The sequence below is a fragment of the Salvelinus alpinus genome, chromosome 15 (genome assembly GCF_045679555.1).
Source record: "Salvelinus alpinus chromosome 15, SLU_Salpinus.1, whole genome shotgun sequence".
NCBI lineage: Eukaryota > Metazoa > Chordata > Actinopteri > Salmoniformes > Salmonidae > Salvelinus > Salvelinus alpinus.
The window spans coordinates 21623313-21639750 of record NC_092100.1 but is presented as its reverse complement, the minus strand read 5'-3'; the positions used below and the strand labels follow the sequence as shown (position 1 = coordinate 21639750).

Genomic DNA, 16438 nt, shown 5'->3' with positions numbered 1-16438 from the left:
TGGCCCTTCAAATCCACTCTCCAACATGGCCCTTCAAATCCACTCTCCAACATGGCCCTTCAAATCCACTCTCCAACATGGCCCTTCAAATCCACTCTCCAACATGGCCCTTCAAATCCACTCTCCAACATGGCCCTCCAGTTACCCCTGGTGTAACTATAGCATTGCTTTCATCCTGACAAACTGCTCTTGAGCAAAACACTTCTGTGATCTTGACACCTGACAAAGAGATCACCAGAGAGAGAGAGAGAGAGAGAGAGAGAGAGAGAGAGAGAGAGAGAGAGAGAGAGAGAGAGAGAGAGAGAGAGAGAGAGAGAGAGAAGAGAGAGAGAGAGAGAGAGAGAGAGAGAGAGAGAGAGAGAGAGAGAGAGAGAGAGAGAGAGAGAGAGAGAGAGAGAGAGAGAGAGAGAGAGAGAGAGAGAGAGAGAGAGACAAAGATCAGACAAAAGATGTGTCTTGATTTATGACAGAACAAACACCTGACACGTCGCTAGTCAAAGCCAATGACAGGAGAGGACACGCTTGATCATCTCAGAGCCGGGTGGCTGGGCTAATAGAAAACAATGGAGCCTTTATCATTGAAAAGCCCATTGCAGGTAAGACTGGGCGGAGAGGGAGAGAAAAATAGATGTCGGCCATTGTGTTCTTACGACTGTGGAAGAACACATTAACAGCCTCTCTCTGTCTTCTGCTCGAGGCAGATAAAGACTTCTACCTGTAGTTAATAATTTCCCACTGCTTAAAAAATGAGATGACAAAGTTGTCAATTGTATAGATCAGAAAGTCCTCTTCTGTGATTAGCAGAAGCAGAGTGAAAGACACTTTTGGCATTACTGTCTCTCTCTCCCTGTCTGCATCGGGTTCCCGTTCATTCTTGCTCTCTCTCCAATCAATCCATCTTTACCTCTCTCCTCCCCTCTTCCCTTGCTCCTCTCCTCCGCAGGTTAGGCAGTCTGATTGGGCCTCATTCATAGGAAAAAGACAGATGAAAAATAGGCGGATTTCCAAACAAAGGGCAGTCTCAAGGGGGTTGTGCATGTAATAACATTTCCATCTAAATGCAGATTTGATATCTACTGCAATGGGGCCATGTTGGTTAGATTCATTATTTAACCATGTGGGAACATAGATTTTTTTATCCTGGGCCTCTGCTTTAAACAGTAATTTGGATTTTTAAGAAGGTATTGATTTCTTTTGATTTCGTGTCGCAAATTGTTGAGGTCGAGGTAGAAAATAAAATACAATCTGGTAAAGGGAAGAGGAGAGACAAATAAACACATTTGTACAAACAAAGTTGACAGAAGGAGACTTAGGAGAGGGGAAATATTGTGAATATTGCTTTCAGCTTGGCTTAATTCACTGCTAATTTGTTTAGGTGCTGTGGGAACACGGCTAACACAATGGTAATGTGTGGATAACCAAACTGGCTTTTGGCCAAGGGTAAAGTGGAACGGGATTTGGCAAATTCTGCCATGCCTCATGATTATACAGTTGAAGCATTATCGGTGCTTCTCAATTTAAGCATACATTTGGCCATTTTAAATTCTACCCAGCTCCAGGCAAGGTGGCCCAGAAATTGTAGCGAGATAGAGCTTGGGGGCTGCGTGTGTGTGTGGTTGTGTGTGTGTGTGTTTGCGTGGTAAACACACTTATGAGTGCCACATCACCTTGGGAGGTAGAGGAAAGGAAGGGGAAGAGTGTGTGTGTGTGTGTGTGTGTGTGTGTGTGTGTGTGTGTGTGTGTGTGTGTGTGTGTGTGTGTGTGTGTGTGTGTGTGTGTGTGTGTGTGTGTGTGTGTGTGTGTGTGTGTGTGTGTTTGTGTCATCAGGCCTGCTGACTCACTCCACTGAACCTAAGAGAACCAGCGTTCTCCCGTCTCTGCGTCTTATGCTGACAGAGTAGAGACACTTTATGTAGGGAGAAAAACGTGTGTGTGCGTGCGCATACGTACTGTACGTGTGATTTTCAATCATATTAAACCATTTCCCTTCTATAAATCACACCGTTGCTTCTCCCTTCCTCCCTTTGCCATCCTCACCATCATGTTCTGAGCAGAGTGCCAGCATCAAATGGTCCTCTTCATCTTTTTACTGCATTTCTCCCCTCTGAGGAAAGAGGAAATTGGTCTGCGGCTATCATGTGAACCAAGTTCAGAAGTGACAACATTTCCCCTGAAAGACTGAAACACATTACCTTCTGTACTCAGAGGACAGTCTCAGATGTAACACAGGGAAACTGTACCTACCGGAACATTCTGTCTCGGGAATAGAGGATGCCCCTAATGACACTACTGATGAGGTCAATTGCCTTCAGTGGCGTAGAAATGTCCGGAAATTCCTTGACTTCGTAACATACCGGTAATCAAATCTGTCTCATAATAGATATGGTTTAAAGCCACTTCTGCAGCACACAGCCACACAAAGGTGGGCAGTATAAAAGTTGTACTTCACAATACGTTCTGTTTTCATTTTGAGCTCGTGTTGACATTTCCTAGCCCCATTACATGTCACTCTTTGAAAAGAGGCGGACATGTTTTCTTCACAGGCCACAGCTCTTTAGGCAGGTGGAGCATCACTTGAGTGTGCTGAGAGAAAAAGGCCTTTTTAAAACATGAATCACCTTTCATGCCGTCGAATGCAGCGCCATGGTTTCGAATAGATCAGCTAGGTGAGGAAGTCAAACAAAACCATGTGCATCTCGAGGTGTTGAGCATGTCACACATAGACAGATGGAGAGGAGCCCTGTGTGTGTTGATGTTTAGCTGTTCGCCAACTGGCCCTCAGCCTCTGAGAAAGCCAGGGGTACAGCATGTAAACCAGCACTGACAGCTATTCACATGTCTCGCCTGCTATCTGTGTGCTCTGGCACATTAAACTATCAGGCAGGAAATTAAATATTGCCACAAATGCATGTGTGTGTGTATGTGTGTGCGTGTGTAATAATACACACACAGCACTTTCATCCCTTCCGGATTGGGTATAATTCAATGGGAATTGAAAATGAGGCAACCAAGGCAAAATTGAATTGCAGTCACAAAGACTGAATGAAATTAAATTGCTAGCTGAAGCCTTGCGAAAACATCAAGCCTGGTTTCAAAAAGGAAAACAAAAGAAAAATTGATTGTGTCAGAAGAATAAATAAATGAACAGAGGCGAAAATAAAAAGCTTCAGTGGCCGTCTGTGGCTGTGGAGATGGTTGACTGCCTGGTGGTCGAATGAAGAACGAGAAAGTAAAGAGAAGGAAAGGGAGAGAGAAAAGCCCCAATGGCATGTCTGTGATGATCTCGGGATGCATCGCTCTTCCAATCAGCTAGTTAATTACAGTGGAGATAGCCAGGAGAGACACTCCACCAGCGGCAACGCCACAACCCAATCCGCCGCACTTTACATGAAATCTAAGCGAGTCGAAACAATGCTGATACTAATGAAAATAAATCAATCCCCTCATTTCCTCTACTACCTACCATTATCCGCTGCCTTCAGTTCTCTCTCTCCTTTTCCGTTTTCTCTCCTTCCTTCCTTCATTCATAACAGGACGTCACTAGCAGTCTATCTTCCCCCCTGCTACCGGGGCAATCGAGAGAGAAATGAGAGGCGTTAGTGTATTTCTCCCCTTGTTCCGCTCAAACTATACAGCCTATCTGACAGATCTCAATGTTCTTATTAATTCCTGCTTTTCTAAGAGATGTCCCACAGCGAGTGAGTTACTGATTGAACGTGTGTATAATAAGGAGGCTTTTCAGGGGGATAGTGTGTGTGCCAGCCTGTATTCCTTGGTGGCCTTTCCAGGCGCTGGCAGCTGATTCTGTCGATACCTCCATCCCAACACTCTCCCACATAACCTAATGAGTTTGGGCTAGGAATGCTCTCAGGAGGAGCAGGGAGGAGGAGTGGAGGGATGAAGGGATGGATGGAGGAGGAGTGGAGTGGAGGGAGGGAGGAGTGGAGGGATGAAGGGATGGATGGAAGAGTAGTGGAGTGGAGGGAGGGAGGAGTGGAGGAGTGGAGGGATGAAGGGATGGATGGAAGACGAGTGGAGTGGAGGGAGGGAGGGAGGTGGAGTGAAGGGATGAAAGGATGGATGAGGAGTGGAGGGAGGGAGGGAGGGAGGGAGGGAGGGAGGGAGGGAGGGAGGGAGGGAGGTGAATAGAAAAGAGACAGTTGGGTTTTATAGCTTCCAATGTAAACCTAATTTATAATATAAGGTGAACTGTGTGAACGGATAGAGATACAGTCCATAGACGTGACTGTAGAGTGTGTGTGGAATGTTTATGACAACCCTCATTTGTTATGATGAAAACAGTCCAAAAATCAATCATGGAGACGGGCTTTCAGGTTTGAACAGATGAAACTGTTCACTTCATACAAAGTTTGATTGATGGCATTTGAAAATACAAGTTTTATCTCCCCATCTGTACTGTAGCGTTCACTCTGTATGTGTGGGGGGAATTGTCTGATACAGTGCCTACGGAAATTATTCAGACCCCTTGACTTTTTGCACATTTTGTTACATTACAGCCTTATTCTAAAATGTATTAAGTAGTTATCTCCCTCATCAATCTACACACAATACCTCATAATGACAAAGCAAAAACAGTTTTTTTGAAATATTTGCTAATGTATTAAAATAAAAAAACTGAAATATTACATTTGCGTAAGTATTCAGACCCTTTACTCAGTACTTTGTTGAAGAAACTTTGGAAGTGATTACAGCATCAAGTCTTCTTGGGTATGACGCTACAAGCTTGGCACAGCTGTGTTAGGGGAGTTTCTCCCATTCTTCTCTGCAGATCCTCTCAAGCTCTGTCAGGTTGGATGGGGAGCGTTGCTGTACAGCTATTTTCAGGTCTCTCCAGAGATGTTCGATCGTGTTCTTGTCCGGGCTCTGGCTGGCCCACTCAAGGACATTCAGATACTTGTGCCGAAGTCACTCCTGCGTTGTCTTGACTGTGTGCTTAGGGTCATTGTCCTGTCCTGAGCGCTCTGGAGCAGGTTTTCATTAAGGATCTCTCTATACTTTGCTCCGTTCATCTTTGCATCGATCCTGACAAGTCTCCCAGTCCCTGAAAAACATCCCCACAGCATGATGCTGCCACCACCATGCTTCACCGTAGGGATAGTGCAAGGTTTCCTCCAGATGTGACGCTTGGCATTCAGGCCAAAGAGTTCAATCTTGGCTTCATCAGACCAGAGAATCTTGTTTCTCATGGTCTGAGAGTCTTTAGGTGCCTTTTGGCAAACTCCAAGCTGGCTGTCATAGTTCTCCCATCTCCACTTTCGGACCCTAAAGCTCTGTCAGAGTAACCATCAGGTTCTTGGTCACCTCCCTGACCAAGGCCCTTCTCCCCCGATTGCTCAGTTTGGCCGGGCGGCCAGCTCTAGAAAGAGTCTTGGTGGTACCAAACTTCTTCCATTTAAGAAAGATGGAGGCCACTGATTTCTTGGGGACCTTCAATGCTACAGACATTTTTTGGTACCCTTCCCCAGATCTGTGCCTCGACACAATCCTGTCTCGGAGCTCTACGGACAATGCCTTCGACCTCATGGCTTGGTTTATGCGCTGACATGCACTGTCAACTGTCCTACCTTATATAGACAGGTGTGTGCCTTTCCAAATCATGTCCAATCAATTGAATTTACCACAGGTGGACTCCAATCAAGTTGTAGGAACATGTTAAGGATGATCAATGGGAACAGAATGCACCTGAGCTCAATTTCGTAACTAATAGCAAAGGGTCTGAATACTAATGTAAATAAGGTATTTCTGTTTTTTTTATACATTTGCAAAAATGTCTAAAAACCTGTTTTCGCTTTGTCATTATGGGGTATTGTGTGTAGATTGTTGAAGATGTTTTATTTATTTAATCCATGGAACAATGTGTTGAAAAAGTCAAGGTGTCTTAATTCTTTCCGAAGGCACAGTAAATCAATGACCAATAGTCAATCAGAAAGAATGGGACCATCCTCTTGTTTCAACACTTAAGAATAGAGGGACTTGTTGAACAAGCAACAGGATGAAACCATGACATCTCCCAATAGATTCATAGAAATCAATCCCCACCTCTCTCAATGCCAAAGAGAATAGCATGCAACAGTATTGTATATCAGTGATCCCCTTCCAGACAGTACTAACACACACCTGATTCAGATGATCGAGATCTTGATAACACGTTGATGAAAAGCTACTGTATTATGCTGTAATACTCCTAGCCTCTGTGGTGGCTTATTTCTGTTTTACCAAATGAGGAGAAACAAACTTCACACACCAGTCAGAGTTATACTTAAACTACATTTTTAATAATAATAAGAGCTTTGCAATAGCATTTGACTTTCAATGATGCGCCATCTCTAATGAACCATTGAAAGTGACAACAGAAAAGTACAAAGATCTTTTATAGCCAAGATACACCCCTCTCAACCTACATGACGAACAACAGATACATAGAATGGTCAAAGGGTTAAGATTTGTATGAAAGATATCTATAATAAATAGCAGACAGTTACTGCTGTGTCAACAGTTTTCATTGTATAGACCAGTGTCTGGCCCTCCTACTCCAAACTGGAACCATATCTCCCTGGTACGGTATAGAACAGAACCATTAGCTCATGTTCTCTGGAATGCTCTTTAGGCTTTATTACCCAAAGACATCGTAAATCTCCTCTGTCAGTGCTATCCCATAGAGGCCCTCCTCAGTAAAACACACACACAGTAGTTAACAGAATACTCTACTCTGTCGAATAAAACAACCATTATAATACAATACAAGCATTATAACATAATCTTGCAATTTCCACGACACCTCCATTTCCACTCTTTCACTTTCACTTTACAGAAACCATTGTCATACTTCTGTAGACCTATATTCGGACTGTGTATCTTTCCTTCTCATCTCCTCTCCTCATCCTCTTCCTCTCCTATCCCTCTCCCACTCCTCTCCTCTTCTCTCCTTTCCTCTACTCATCCTTTCCTCTGCTCTTCCTCTCCTTTCCTCTACTCATCCTTTCCTCTGCTCTTCCTCTCCATTCCTCTACTCATCCTCTCCTCTGCTCTTCCTCTCCATTCCTCTACTCATCCTCTCCTCTCCTTTCCTCTCCTCTTCTCCCACTCATTTCCTCTACTCTTCCTCTCCTTTCCTCTACTTATCCTCTCCTCTTCCTCTCCTCTCCCTCTTCATCTTCCTCTCCTCTTCCTCTCTTCCTCTCCTCTCTTCTCCCTTTCCTCTTCCTCTCTCCCTCTATATCCTCCCTTTCTCCTCCTCTCTCTCCAGGCCTTGTGTGGTCAGACCCAGTGGTGAACATGAGGAAGGTGACACACCAGATGGTGAGGGAGCAGCTGGCCAACAGCGTCCTGCTGCCCTGTGTCTTCACCCTGCGCCCCACCCCTACCCACGAGCCCCCCCGCATCAAGTGGACCAAGGTGTGGGGCCAGAGGGGTGCCAACGGTCGGCAGAGGGAACAGTCTGTCCTGGTCGCCAAGGACAACGTGGTCAAGGTAAAGATTGAGGAAATGGAAAGAAATACAAAATGTCACATTGTTTTGATTTATATTTCGAAATGGAATTCAGTGGTTTTATAGCGCTGTGACAGTCATGGAAATTTGGGTGGCTGTTATTTGTCAGCCAAATGCCAAGACAACCTAAGCATGTTTGCTACATCACCTTGCTGAAACAAGGAGCAACAAAGTTTCATCACGTTGTAAACGGACTCAACCGCACGTGTCATCTTTTTGAATGCTCGGCCATCCTGTCTTCAGTCAGCTGTTCGTCCATTCAAAAACTGGCTAGTTTCGCCTCCTCTCATTTTTAAATGTTTTTTTAATTTCACCTTTATTTAACCAAGTAGGCCAGTTGAGAAAAAGTTCTCATTGACAACTGCGACCTGGCCAAGATAAAGCAAAGCAGTGCGACAAAAAACAACAACACAGAGTTACACATAAACAAACGTACAGTCAATAACAATAGAAAAATCTATATACAGTGTGTGCAAATAGAGTAAGGAGGTAAGGCAATAAATAGGCCAAGGTACCGAAGTAATTACAATTTAGCAAATTAACACGATTGATAGATGTGCAGATGATGATGTGCAAGTAGAAATACTGGTGTGCAAAAGAGCAAAAAAGTTAATAAAAACAATATGGGGATGAGGTAGGTAGTTGGATGGGCTATTTACAGATGGGCTGTGTACAGCTGCAGTGATCGGTGAGCTGCTCAGATAGCTGATTCTTAAAGTTAGTAAGGGAGATATAAGTCTCCAACTTCAGCGATTTTTGCAATTCGTTCCAGTCATTGGCAGCAGAGAACTGGAAGGAAAGGCAGCCAAAGGAGGTGTTGGCTTTGGGGATGACCAGTGAGATATACCTGCTGGAGCGCTTGCTATGCGTGGGTGTTGTTATGGTGACCAGTGAGCTGAGATAAGGCAGAGCTTTACCTAGCAAAGACTTATAGATGATCTGGAGCCAGTGGGTCTGGCGACGAATATGTAGCGAGGGCCAGCCGACAAGAGCATACAGGTCGCAGTGGTGGGTAGTATGAGGCGCACTGGAGGCGCACTGGAGGTCTCGAGCAAAGAGCCTGCACAACCCGTCCTGGCTGGTGACTTTGGCCCTGCACGTGCGGGGCGCAGGCACAGGACGCACTGGGCTGTGCAGACGCACTGGAGACACAGTGCGCAGAGCCGGCGCAGGATATCCTGGGCCGTAGAGATGTACTGGAGGTCTGGAGAGCAAGGCTGGCACACTCCGTCCTGGCTCGATGCCCACTCTAGCCCGGCCGATGTGAGGAGCTGGGATATAGCGCACCGGGCTAAGAACACGTACTGGAGACACCGTGCGCTCCACCGCATAACACGGTGCCTGACCAGTACGACGCTCGCCACGGTAAGCACGGGGAGTTGGCTCAGGTCTCCTACCTGACTCCGCCAGTCTCCTCGTGTGCCCCCCCCAAAAAAATCTGGGGCTGCCTCTCATGCACGCTTCCTGGAGCCAACTCCTCGTAGCGTCGCCGCTCCGCTTTAGCTGCCTCCAGCTCCTCTTTAGGACAGCGATACTCTCCCGGCTGTGCCCAGGGTCCCTTGCCGTCCAAGATTTCCTCCCATGTCCAGGAGTCCATTCCACCACGCTGCTTGGTCCTTTGGTGGTAGGTAGTTCTGTAACGATCGTCCTGGGAAGAAGGAGTGGACCAAAACGCAGCGTGGGAAATTTTAATTTTAATTTAATAAATAAACGGAACACTGAAATAACAAAAACACCAAAGAGAGTAAACGGAACGAAACAGTCCTGTCTGGTGCAGACACAAAACAGAAAACAACTACCCACAACACACAGGTGGAAAAAGGCTACCTAAGTATGGTTCTCAATCAGAGAAAACGATAGACAGCTGCCTCTGATTGAGAACCACACCCGGCCAAACACATAGAAATGGAAAACATAGAACAAAACATAGAATGCCCATCCCAACTCACGCCCTGACCAACCAAAATAGAGACATAAAAAGGATCTCTAAGGTCAGGGCGTGACAGCCAGCCCTAATTTTATATGAAGAGTGTGTTGGCCATCCATCCAATACATATATTCAACTTAACATGTAACTATACTTACTGCACAATCCTTTCTACTTTCTATAAAAATAAGAAAAATCCACTCACTGTTTTTTTGCTGCCAACTGTAATAATTGGACCAGCAACCATTGAGTGGAATGTCCTTTTTCTTTTTCATTGCTGTCTTATTTGTCTTTCCTAACTATGTTTTAATTGTGTTAATAACTGTACTGTCTTTCCGTGGTTTAGGTGAAGAAGGCGTTCCAGGGGCGCGTCACCCTGCCCGGTTACCAGGACAACCGTTTCAACGCCAGCATGGCACTGAGCGCCCTGCGCTCCAGTGACTCGGGCATGTTCCGCTGTGAGGTGGTGGTGGGCATCAACGATGAACAGGACACCGTTCCTCTGGAGGTCACAGGTAGTACTGACCCCTGTTACACCTATTACACACAGGTTCTGTTCATTAGGCACCAAATGGAAGAAAACGTATCCAACCAGGGAGGGACTACCTGGACTTGTCAAATAAGAAATGGCAATTTTTCTTTTCCGTAGCGAAACGCTTTGAAGTGTTTGTGGCCTAATGAACACAACCCTGACTGTACCTCTACCTGGCATTGCTAATAGAGTCATTATATAAGCCAGTGGGTTTGTTAACTTTGTGGAAATGTCTGGTCTGGGGAACGGGACAACGTGTGCCAACTGGACCGAGTAACAGATCGTTGACCCAGCCGCTCATGAAAACAAATAAGCATAATGAGAAAATAAAGTGTGCTATTCAGCTAGTGTTACTTTGAGGGCTCTGAGGTGTAGTTTATGTTGAATCCACCCACTGCTGCACTGTAATGGCCTGGGGATATTATGCCATATCAGCTAATAGTATCAAAGTAATTACCAAATGAAAGTCTCTGAGCTGAGAAACATCATCAGATTTTTCCAGGTCACTTGCTGTTTTTAATAATCGCCTATTAGAGTAATGAGTAGAGGGAAGTGGCGCTCTGCTCTCAGCATTAGCTTTACAGTGCTGCTCTAGCTCACCTAGATCTACACAATGTTGCCAGCGTGAGCTGAGCATCATGTCCACATTAAGCCCAGTAACCTCATTCACTCACCCACATACTGTACCCAGAATCCATGGGCTCCCAGTGAAAATAGCACAGATATTATTACCTGATATAGCCACTGTGGGTTTGTGCCCATGAGCTTGTGGATCTGTGTGCATTCCTGCTTGCCTGTGCATGTGTGACAGTGGCTTTCTCACAATGATTATGACATCAAGGGCTTTGTTTTTTTTCCACCCACAGCTCTCTCTCTCTCTTCTCTTTCCATGAGTGCACTTTATTGGTCCCATAGAGACCCCTGGCTCGGTGCTCAAGAGACCCTGTCCCTCCGCACAGCCAATCAATTAACATGCCATAAAACCCCTCCCTCCTTCTGAAACAGAAACCCATTACCCGCTGGTCCTTCTGGGAGCGAACATTGCAGAGCGCACCAGTCCCAATACTAACTCCTCCAAGTGCTTAATATATTAAATGACAACGTATTGATACTGGGCCGGCCATATCAATATCATATTAATTCAGGGCTGCGCTGATTGTGTGTCGTCTAAGCTTTGATGAGGTTTTCCACCTGTGCTTTCGGCCCATATTGAACGGTCAATTGTCTGTCTCACCAATTAGAGCTCAGGCATTGATCCTCTCTGTCAGCCACAGCCATGAGATATGTCAGGCCGGCTTAAGTGCTGAGCCACAAATAGGCATATTTACACACTGGTGATGATCTCTGCTATATAGGTCTACTAGATTCTCTGCACAGATAGGACTGTATTAGTGTTGTATACCGTGATACAACAAGGGCATCACTGAATTACATACAGCTATATACATCTATCTCAGTATGTGGTCTCTCTTCCTGTTGTGTGTTATGGTTTGGTAAACATAGAGTAAGTGTATTAGTTCTGGGCAACGTGACCCATTCGTCTCCCAAACGCCAGAGACGCTAGCAGCTAGCCTCTCTGTGTTTGGCCTGGCTTGCCTCGGAGGAGAAGGAACGCTAGCAGAGAGCCTGGGAGAGGATAGAGAAAGCCCAAATGAAAGAGAACACTCCTGGTACAACGTCCTGAAGTTGAGCTGGAGTGTACAGTGCAGCAGTATAGGGAAACAGGATGGAGGCCTGTAGAGGGGCCAGTGTGTGTGTGTGTGTGCGTGTGTGTGTGTGTGTCCGTGTGCGTGTTAAGGCCGTGCACAGACCGTACTCAAGATTTTAAAAATTCAATAGACTTTCAGAATTCGTAACTGCCCTGTAGACAAAATGTCAACATTTATATGCAACAACACACTCACTCATCATACATTTTAATACAAGTTGGTGCCAATAACTACTAGGCCTAGAGATGACAAAAGATGATTGACATCGGGAAACGAGTGGCTATCAGTTGAACAGAGCAAATGATGATGTAGTTGAAATATTCTAGCTAGCTGTCGAAACAAACGTGTTTTTACTTGATTTGAGTTTGTTTTCCTGCTGACATCTGCCTCTTATTAACATGCAGTTGAAATGCCCCATTCTTTGTCCCTGACGTTGAGAGACACATACGACAGATCCAACTGTAATGTAGCCTCCTACCAGTATTCATGTCTTCTGCCCTGCGCCCGCAGCCAGTGGCCACTATCAGGTCAGGCGAGTGCGCACTTGGGGTGGGAGGGCGGAGGAGGGGAACTTAGTGAGATCCAAACGCTTATGAAATTAGCTAGTTTGATGTGCAATTCGCTACATTTAAAATTACAACTAAAATGAAAAGAGACTTAAATTAATACAATTACAAATTAATATCCACTTTTTCATAGGAGGGCAAAAGGGCAGGTGCTTGGGCATTGGCTGAGCCCTATCTGTGCACGTGCCTGGTGTGTGTGTGTGTGTATGTGTATCTGTGTGTGTGCCTGTGTGCTACGTACATGTATATGTGAGTGCATGTGTAGACTGTACCACTGAGGGATGCCTGGCTCATTTTCTGAGGCTAGCCTGCAGCGTGATTGGTCAAATTGGTCCACGCCCCGAGGAGTCTGTCATTCTATTGCACAAAGCAGCAGAAGATAAAGGAGCCTATGTTTGGAGCTATATCCCAGCCTCCCTCTGCCTCCCTGTCCACAGGCTTTCATGTAGTGGGCTCTGCTGGGATTGAATGTGTGAAGTTCAGACCGCGGTGGCCCCACATGTAGTGGAGGTCAGTGATGCTAGACTGGTGGGGGAGTGAGATGGACACTTCAAAAGCAATTCCTTTCCCATTTCTCTGCACAGTGGAGAGGAATCCTGGTCATTCACAGGTCAGGGAATGAGCGCATGGGAGTCATCTCGCGTTCCTTTGTTTCTTTTATCTCTCTTCTCTCTCTTTCAATCTCTCTCTCATCACTGTTTTATTTCACAGTTTTATTTTCTGGCTATGAAAGCTAGATAGTACTGATGTGGACTGTGTGCTAAAGTAGTAAAGCGAACATTTTAGCTGTTTGTCATTCACTGTATCCAAGGACAAGATCTCTCCCATAAAGATACGCCTGTCTGATGCTAATTCACTTCAGTCTCTGAGGTCGTTTTTATATGTTTTCTTGACTTTCTGTGCAGTTAAAGATAGAATGTTTGAAGTACATGATAATGTAGGGTTTGAGCAGAGTTTCTGTGCGTGCTCATGTTTGTGTGTGAGAATGCAAGTGTGTGAATGTGCGTGTATGTGTGTATGGGCGTGTATGTGTGAATGTGCGTGTATGTGTGTATGGGCGTGTATGTGTGTATGTGCGTGTATGTGTGTATGGGCGTTTGTGTGTTTATGGGCGTGCATGTGTGTATGGGCGTGTGTGTGTTTATGGGCGTGTATGTGTGTATGGGCGTGTATGTGTGTATGGGCGTGTATGTGTGAATGTGCGTGTGTGTGTGAATGGGCGTGTGTGTGTTTATGGGCGTGTGTGTGTGTATGGGCGTGTATGTGTGTATGGGCGTGTGTGTGTTTATGGGCGTGTGTGTGTGTATGGGCGTGTGTGTGTTTATGGGCGTGTGTGTGTGTATGGGCGTGTGTGTGTTTATGGGCGTGTGTGTGTTTATGGGCGTGTGTGTGTTTATGGGCGTGTGTGTGTGTATGGGCGTGTGTGTGTGTATGGGCGTGCATGCCTGCGTACAATATCTCCATATTGCCCTGGTGTCGCCGTACGTGTTTTCACCTCTGTGTCCTCTCCAGGTGTGGTGTTCCACTACCGTGCTCCTCATGATCGCTACGCCCTGTCCTTCCCTGACGCCCAGCAGGTGTGTCTGGAGAACTCAGCTGTCATCGCCACGCCTGCTCAGCTCCAGGCCACCTTTGCTGACGGGTATGACAACTGTGACGCCGGCTGGCTGTCTGACCAGAGCGTGAGGTAAGGACAAGACAACCGGGCATGACGCACAACTCAAGCAAAACACATCACAGCATGGCGACTATCTTATTTAATGTTTTTATTTTACCTTTATTTATCCAGACGAGTCAAATAAGAACACATTCTTATTTACAATGACGGCCTGTCCTTATAGGTTTGTATAATAGGGCTGTATAAATTGCTTATATATAAATTGTTTACTTACGATACTTTTCTGCTGCAGCAATGTAAAGCAATATCTGACGAATACGAATCTTTATGAAGTGGCAAAGTATAGGTTTACTTCAGCCTAATGAAAAATGACAGGGCTTTGATAGGCAATTAGATAACTTTTATGTTGACAATTCTCTGTGGCCTCTGTGGCCCAAATAAGGAACCAGGGAATTAAATTACTGACAGAAAGTACAGTATGCAAACTGTTTTGACCCCAATGGTCCTCTCATAAACTCCTGAAGGATTTAATTGCTTGTTTACATCTCAGAGGCTAGCTCTGTCATTCCTCATTACTCTCCGCCATTTTAGCCACAACTATCCCTCAACTAACTTTCATGTTGATGTTTGTGTTTCAGCTTGCCACCTCCCCTTATGTCTGATGACGGATAGTCAGTGTGTGTGTGTGTGTGTGTGTGTGTGTGTGTGTGTGTGTGTGTGTGTGTGTGTGTGTGTGTGTGTGTGTGTGTGTGTGTGTGTGTGTGTGTGTGTGTGTGTGTGTGTGTGTGTGTGTGTGTGTGTTTATTTGTGTGTGTGGGACATTCAGAGTCCGTGTGGATATTTTTTTACACGTCTTTATCTCAAACGTCTGCCCAATAATTGCACTGAAGAAGCAGCTTGCATATTTATCCTCTACAGATTTTCCCTGACAACGGCATCCTATCCTTTCCCCTCCTCCCCACCTGGGACACATATAATTGGTCCATCTCCAGAGCTACTTGGCTTCACATCAGTGATGAGGCAAATGTGCAATTAATAATGTAAAAATATAGACATCAGCGATCAGGATGGAAGGCTGAGATGGGGGATTTAGCTATAACATTGTCTGACGACAACGGTTGCTATCCAAGCTCATGCAGGATTGTAGCTACTGAGTGTAAGAAGCCTTCCTTCCTTTTGCCATCCATAAGCCCCTGTATGCCTGTATACATAATCTCTTAATCAGCATTTAGCCTGCACCCTCAATGCTGTTTGAATCGATGTACCTTAAAGCAGTGGTCACCAACCGATCGAACGCGATCGACTGGTCGATCTCCAAGGCATTCCAACGATAAGCCCTGTGTTCCTATTTTTCATTTATTCGTCTCACGCTGTTGGCGGTAGGTACACCCAATTCAGCTGCCCTGCTCGCCGGGTGGGTGACGTGTTCCCATTTTGAACCATTTCAGATGTCTGAATGTACAAACTGCCTTCCTGGCGGGCCCTGGGGAAGCAAATCAAGTGCTCTATAGGCCTACCACTGGCCAATCGGATGGCTCAGATTACTGTCTCTGCAGTAATGTAGCAGATGTAAAAGAAAGCTACAGCAAAGTTGATACTGTGAGTATTCAAACCGTTTAAAAACATAACTAGAGAGAGACTGTCAACGAATACAGCAAAGTTGATACTGTGAGTATTCAAAACGTTTAAAAACATAACTAGAGAGAGACTGTCAACGAATACAGCAAAGTTGATACTGTGAGTATTCAAAACGTTTAAAAACATAACTAGAGAGAGACTGTCAACGAATACAGCAAAGAGTTGCTGTTGTTATGACTGAGTTCATGATTAAGTTTTTACCCAGCACTGTCAACACTTTCTATTTAACACTTTTATAAGCCATAAAATGCACGCTCTCCCTACTTCCACTCACACTTGTGCTACAACCAGCACTGCAGTTGCAATGAATGTGTAGGAAAATGTATTGATAGGCTTGCGTTGTTGTTATTATTAGCGGCTTGGGAATTTTTTATATCGAGGAATATTTCACTTTCTCTGGTCATAGGCGTAAAAGCATTAATTTGTGCATTAGGCAGAAATAATGCAGTATGACTCGAGTTTCGCCATCAGCTACAAGACAATGTCCCTTTTTGGTCAGTGTCAGTGGAGGAAAGGGCGAGCGGAGGGATGTTGACAGGCAAACCCTCAATCTGCTGCTCGCTCCCTCTGCAGTAAAATAAAAAAAGCAAATGTGACCAGCCGCCTCGATTCAGTCTTATGTAGCAAAAAAAAAATATACGTTGTATAAAAAGTATAGAAATTGTATATCATACACTGCAGTTGAGGAACAATGGGAAAGTAATTCTGCTTTGAAAGTTGATAAACTTGTAAACCCACTTTTGAGAAATAGCCCTTGAATGTTTTGATACACCTACTGGAGAGCTCTTCTTTGTCTACACCCATTCAGCATCGTTCACAGACTCTTAAGCCTTAGCCCCACCTAGGGCTGTGGTGGTCACAAAATGTTGTCAGCCGGTGATTGTCAAGCAAATAACTGACGGTCTCACGGTAATTGTCCGTTAATTTAATAAAGGTAGG

The 16438-nt window shown here is 45.2% G+C and overlaps 1 protein-coding gene across 2 annotated transcripts in view; it reads left to right on the top strand.

Moving 5' to 3' along the window:
* Nucleotides 1-16438, top strand: part of LOC139539712 (neurocan core protein-like) — a 244690-nt gene that overhangs the window by 77957 nt on the left and 150295 nt on the right. For both annotated transcript variants that reach the window (XM_071342907.1, XM_071342908.1), the window contains 3 exons: nucleotides 7268-7491; nucleotides 9783-9951; nucleotides 13756-13930. In XM_071342907.1, the coding sequence (XP_071199008.1) occupies nucleotides 7268-7491; nucleotides 9783-9951; nucleotides 13756-13930 (568 nt within the window). The remainder of the gene's footprint in view (nucleotides 1-7267; nucleotides 7492-9782; nucleotides 9952-13755; nucleotides 13931-16438) is intronic.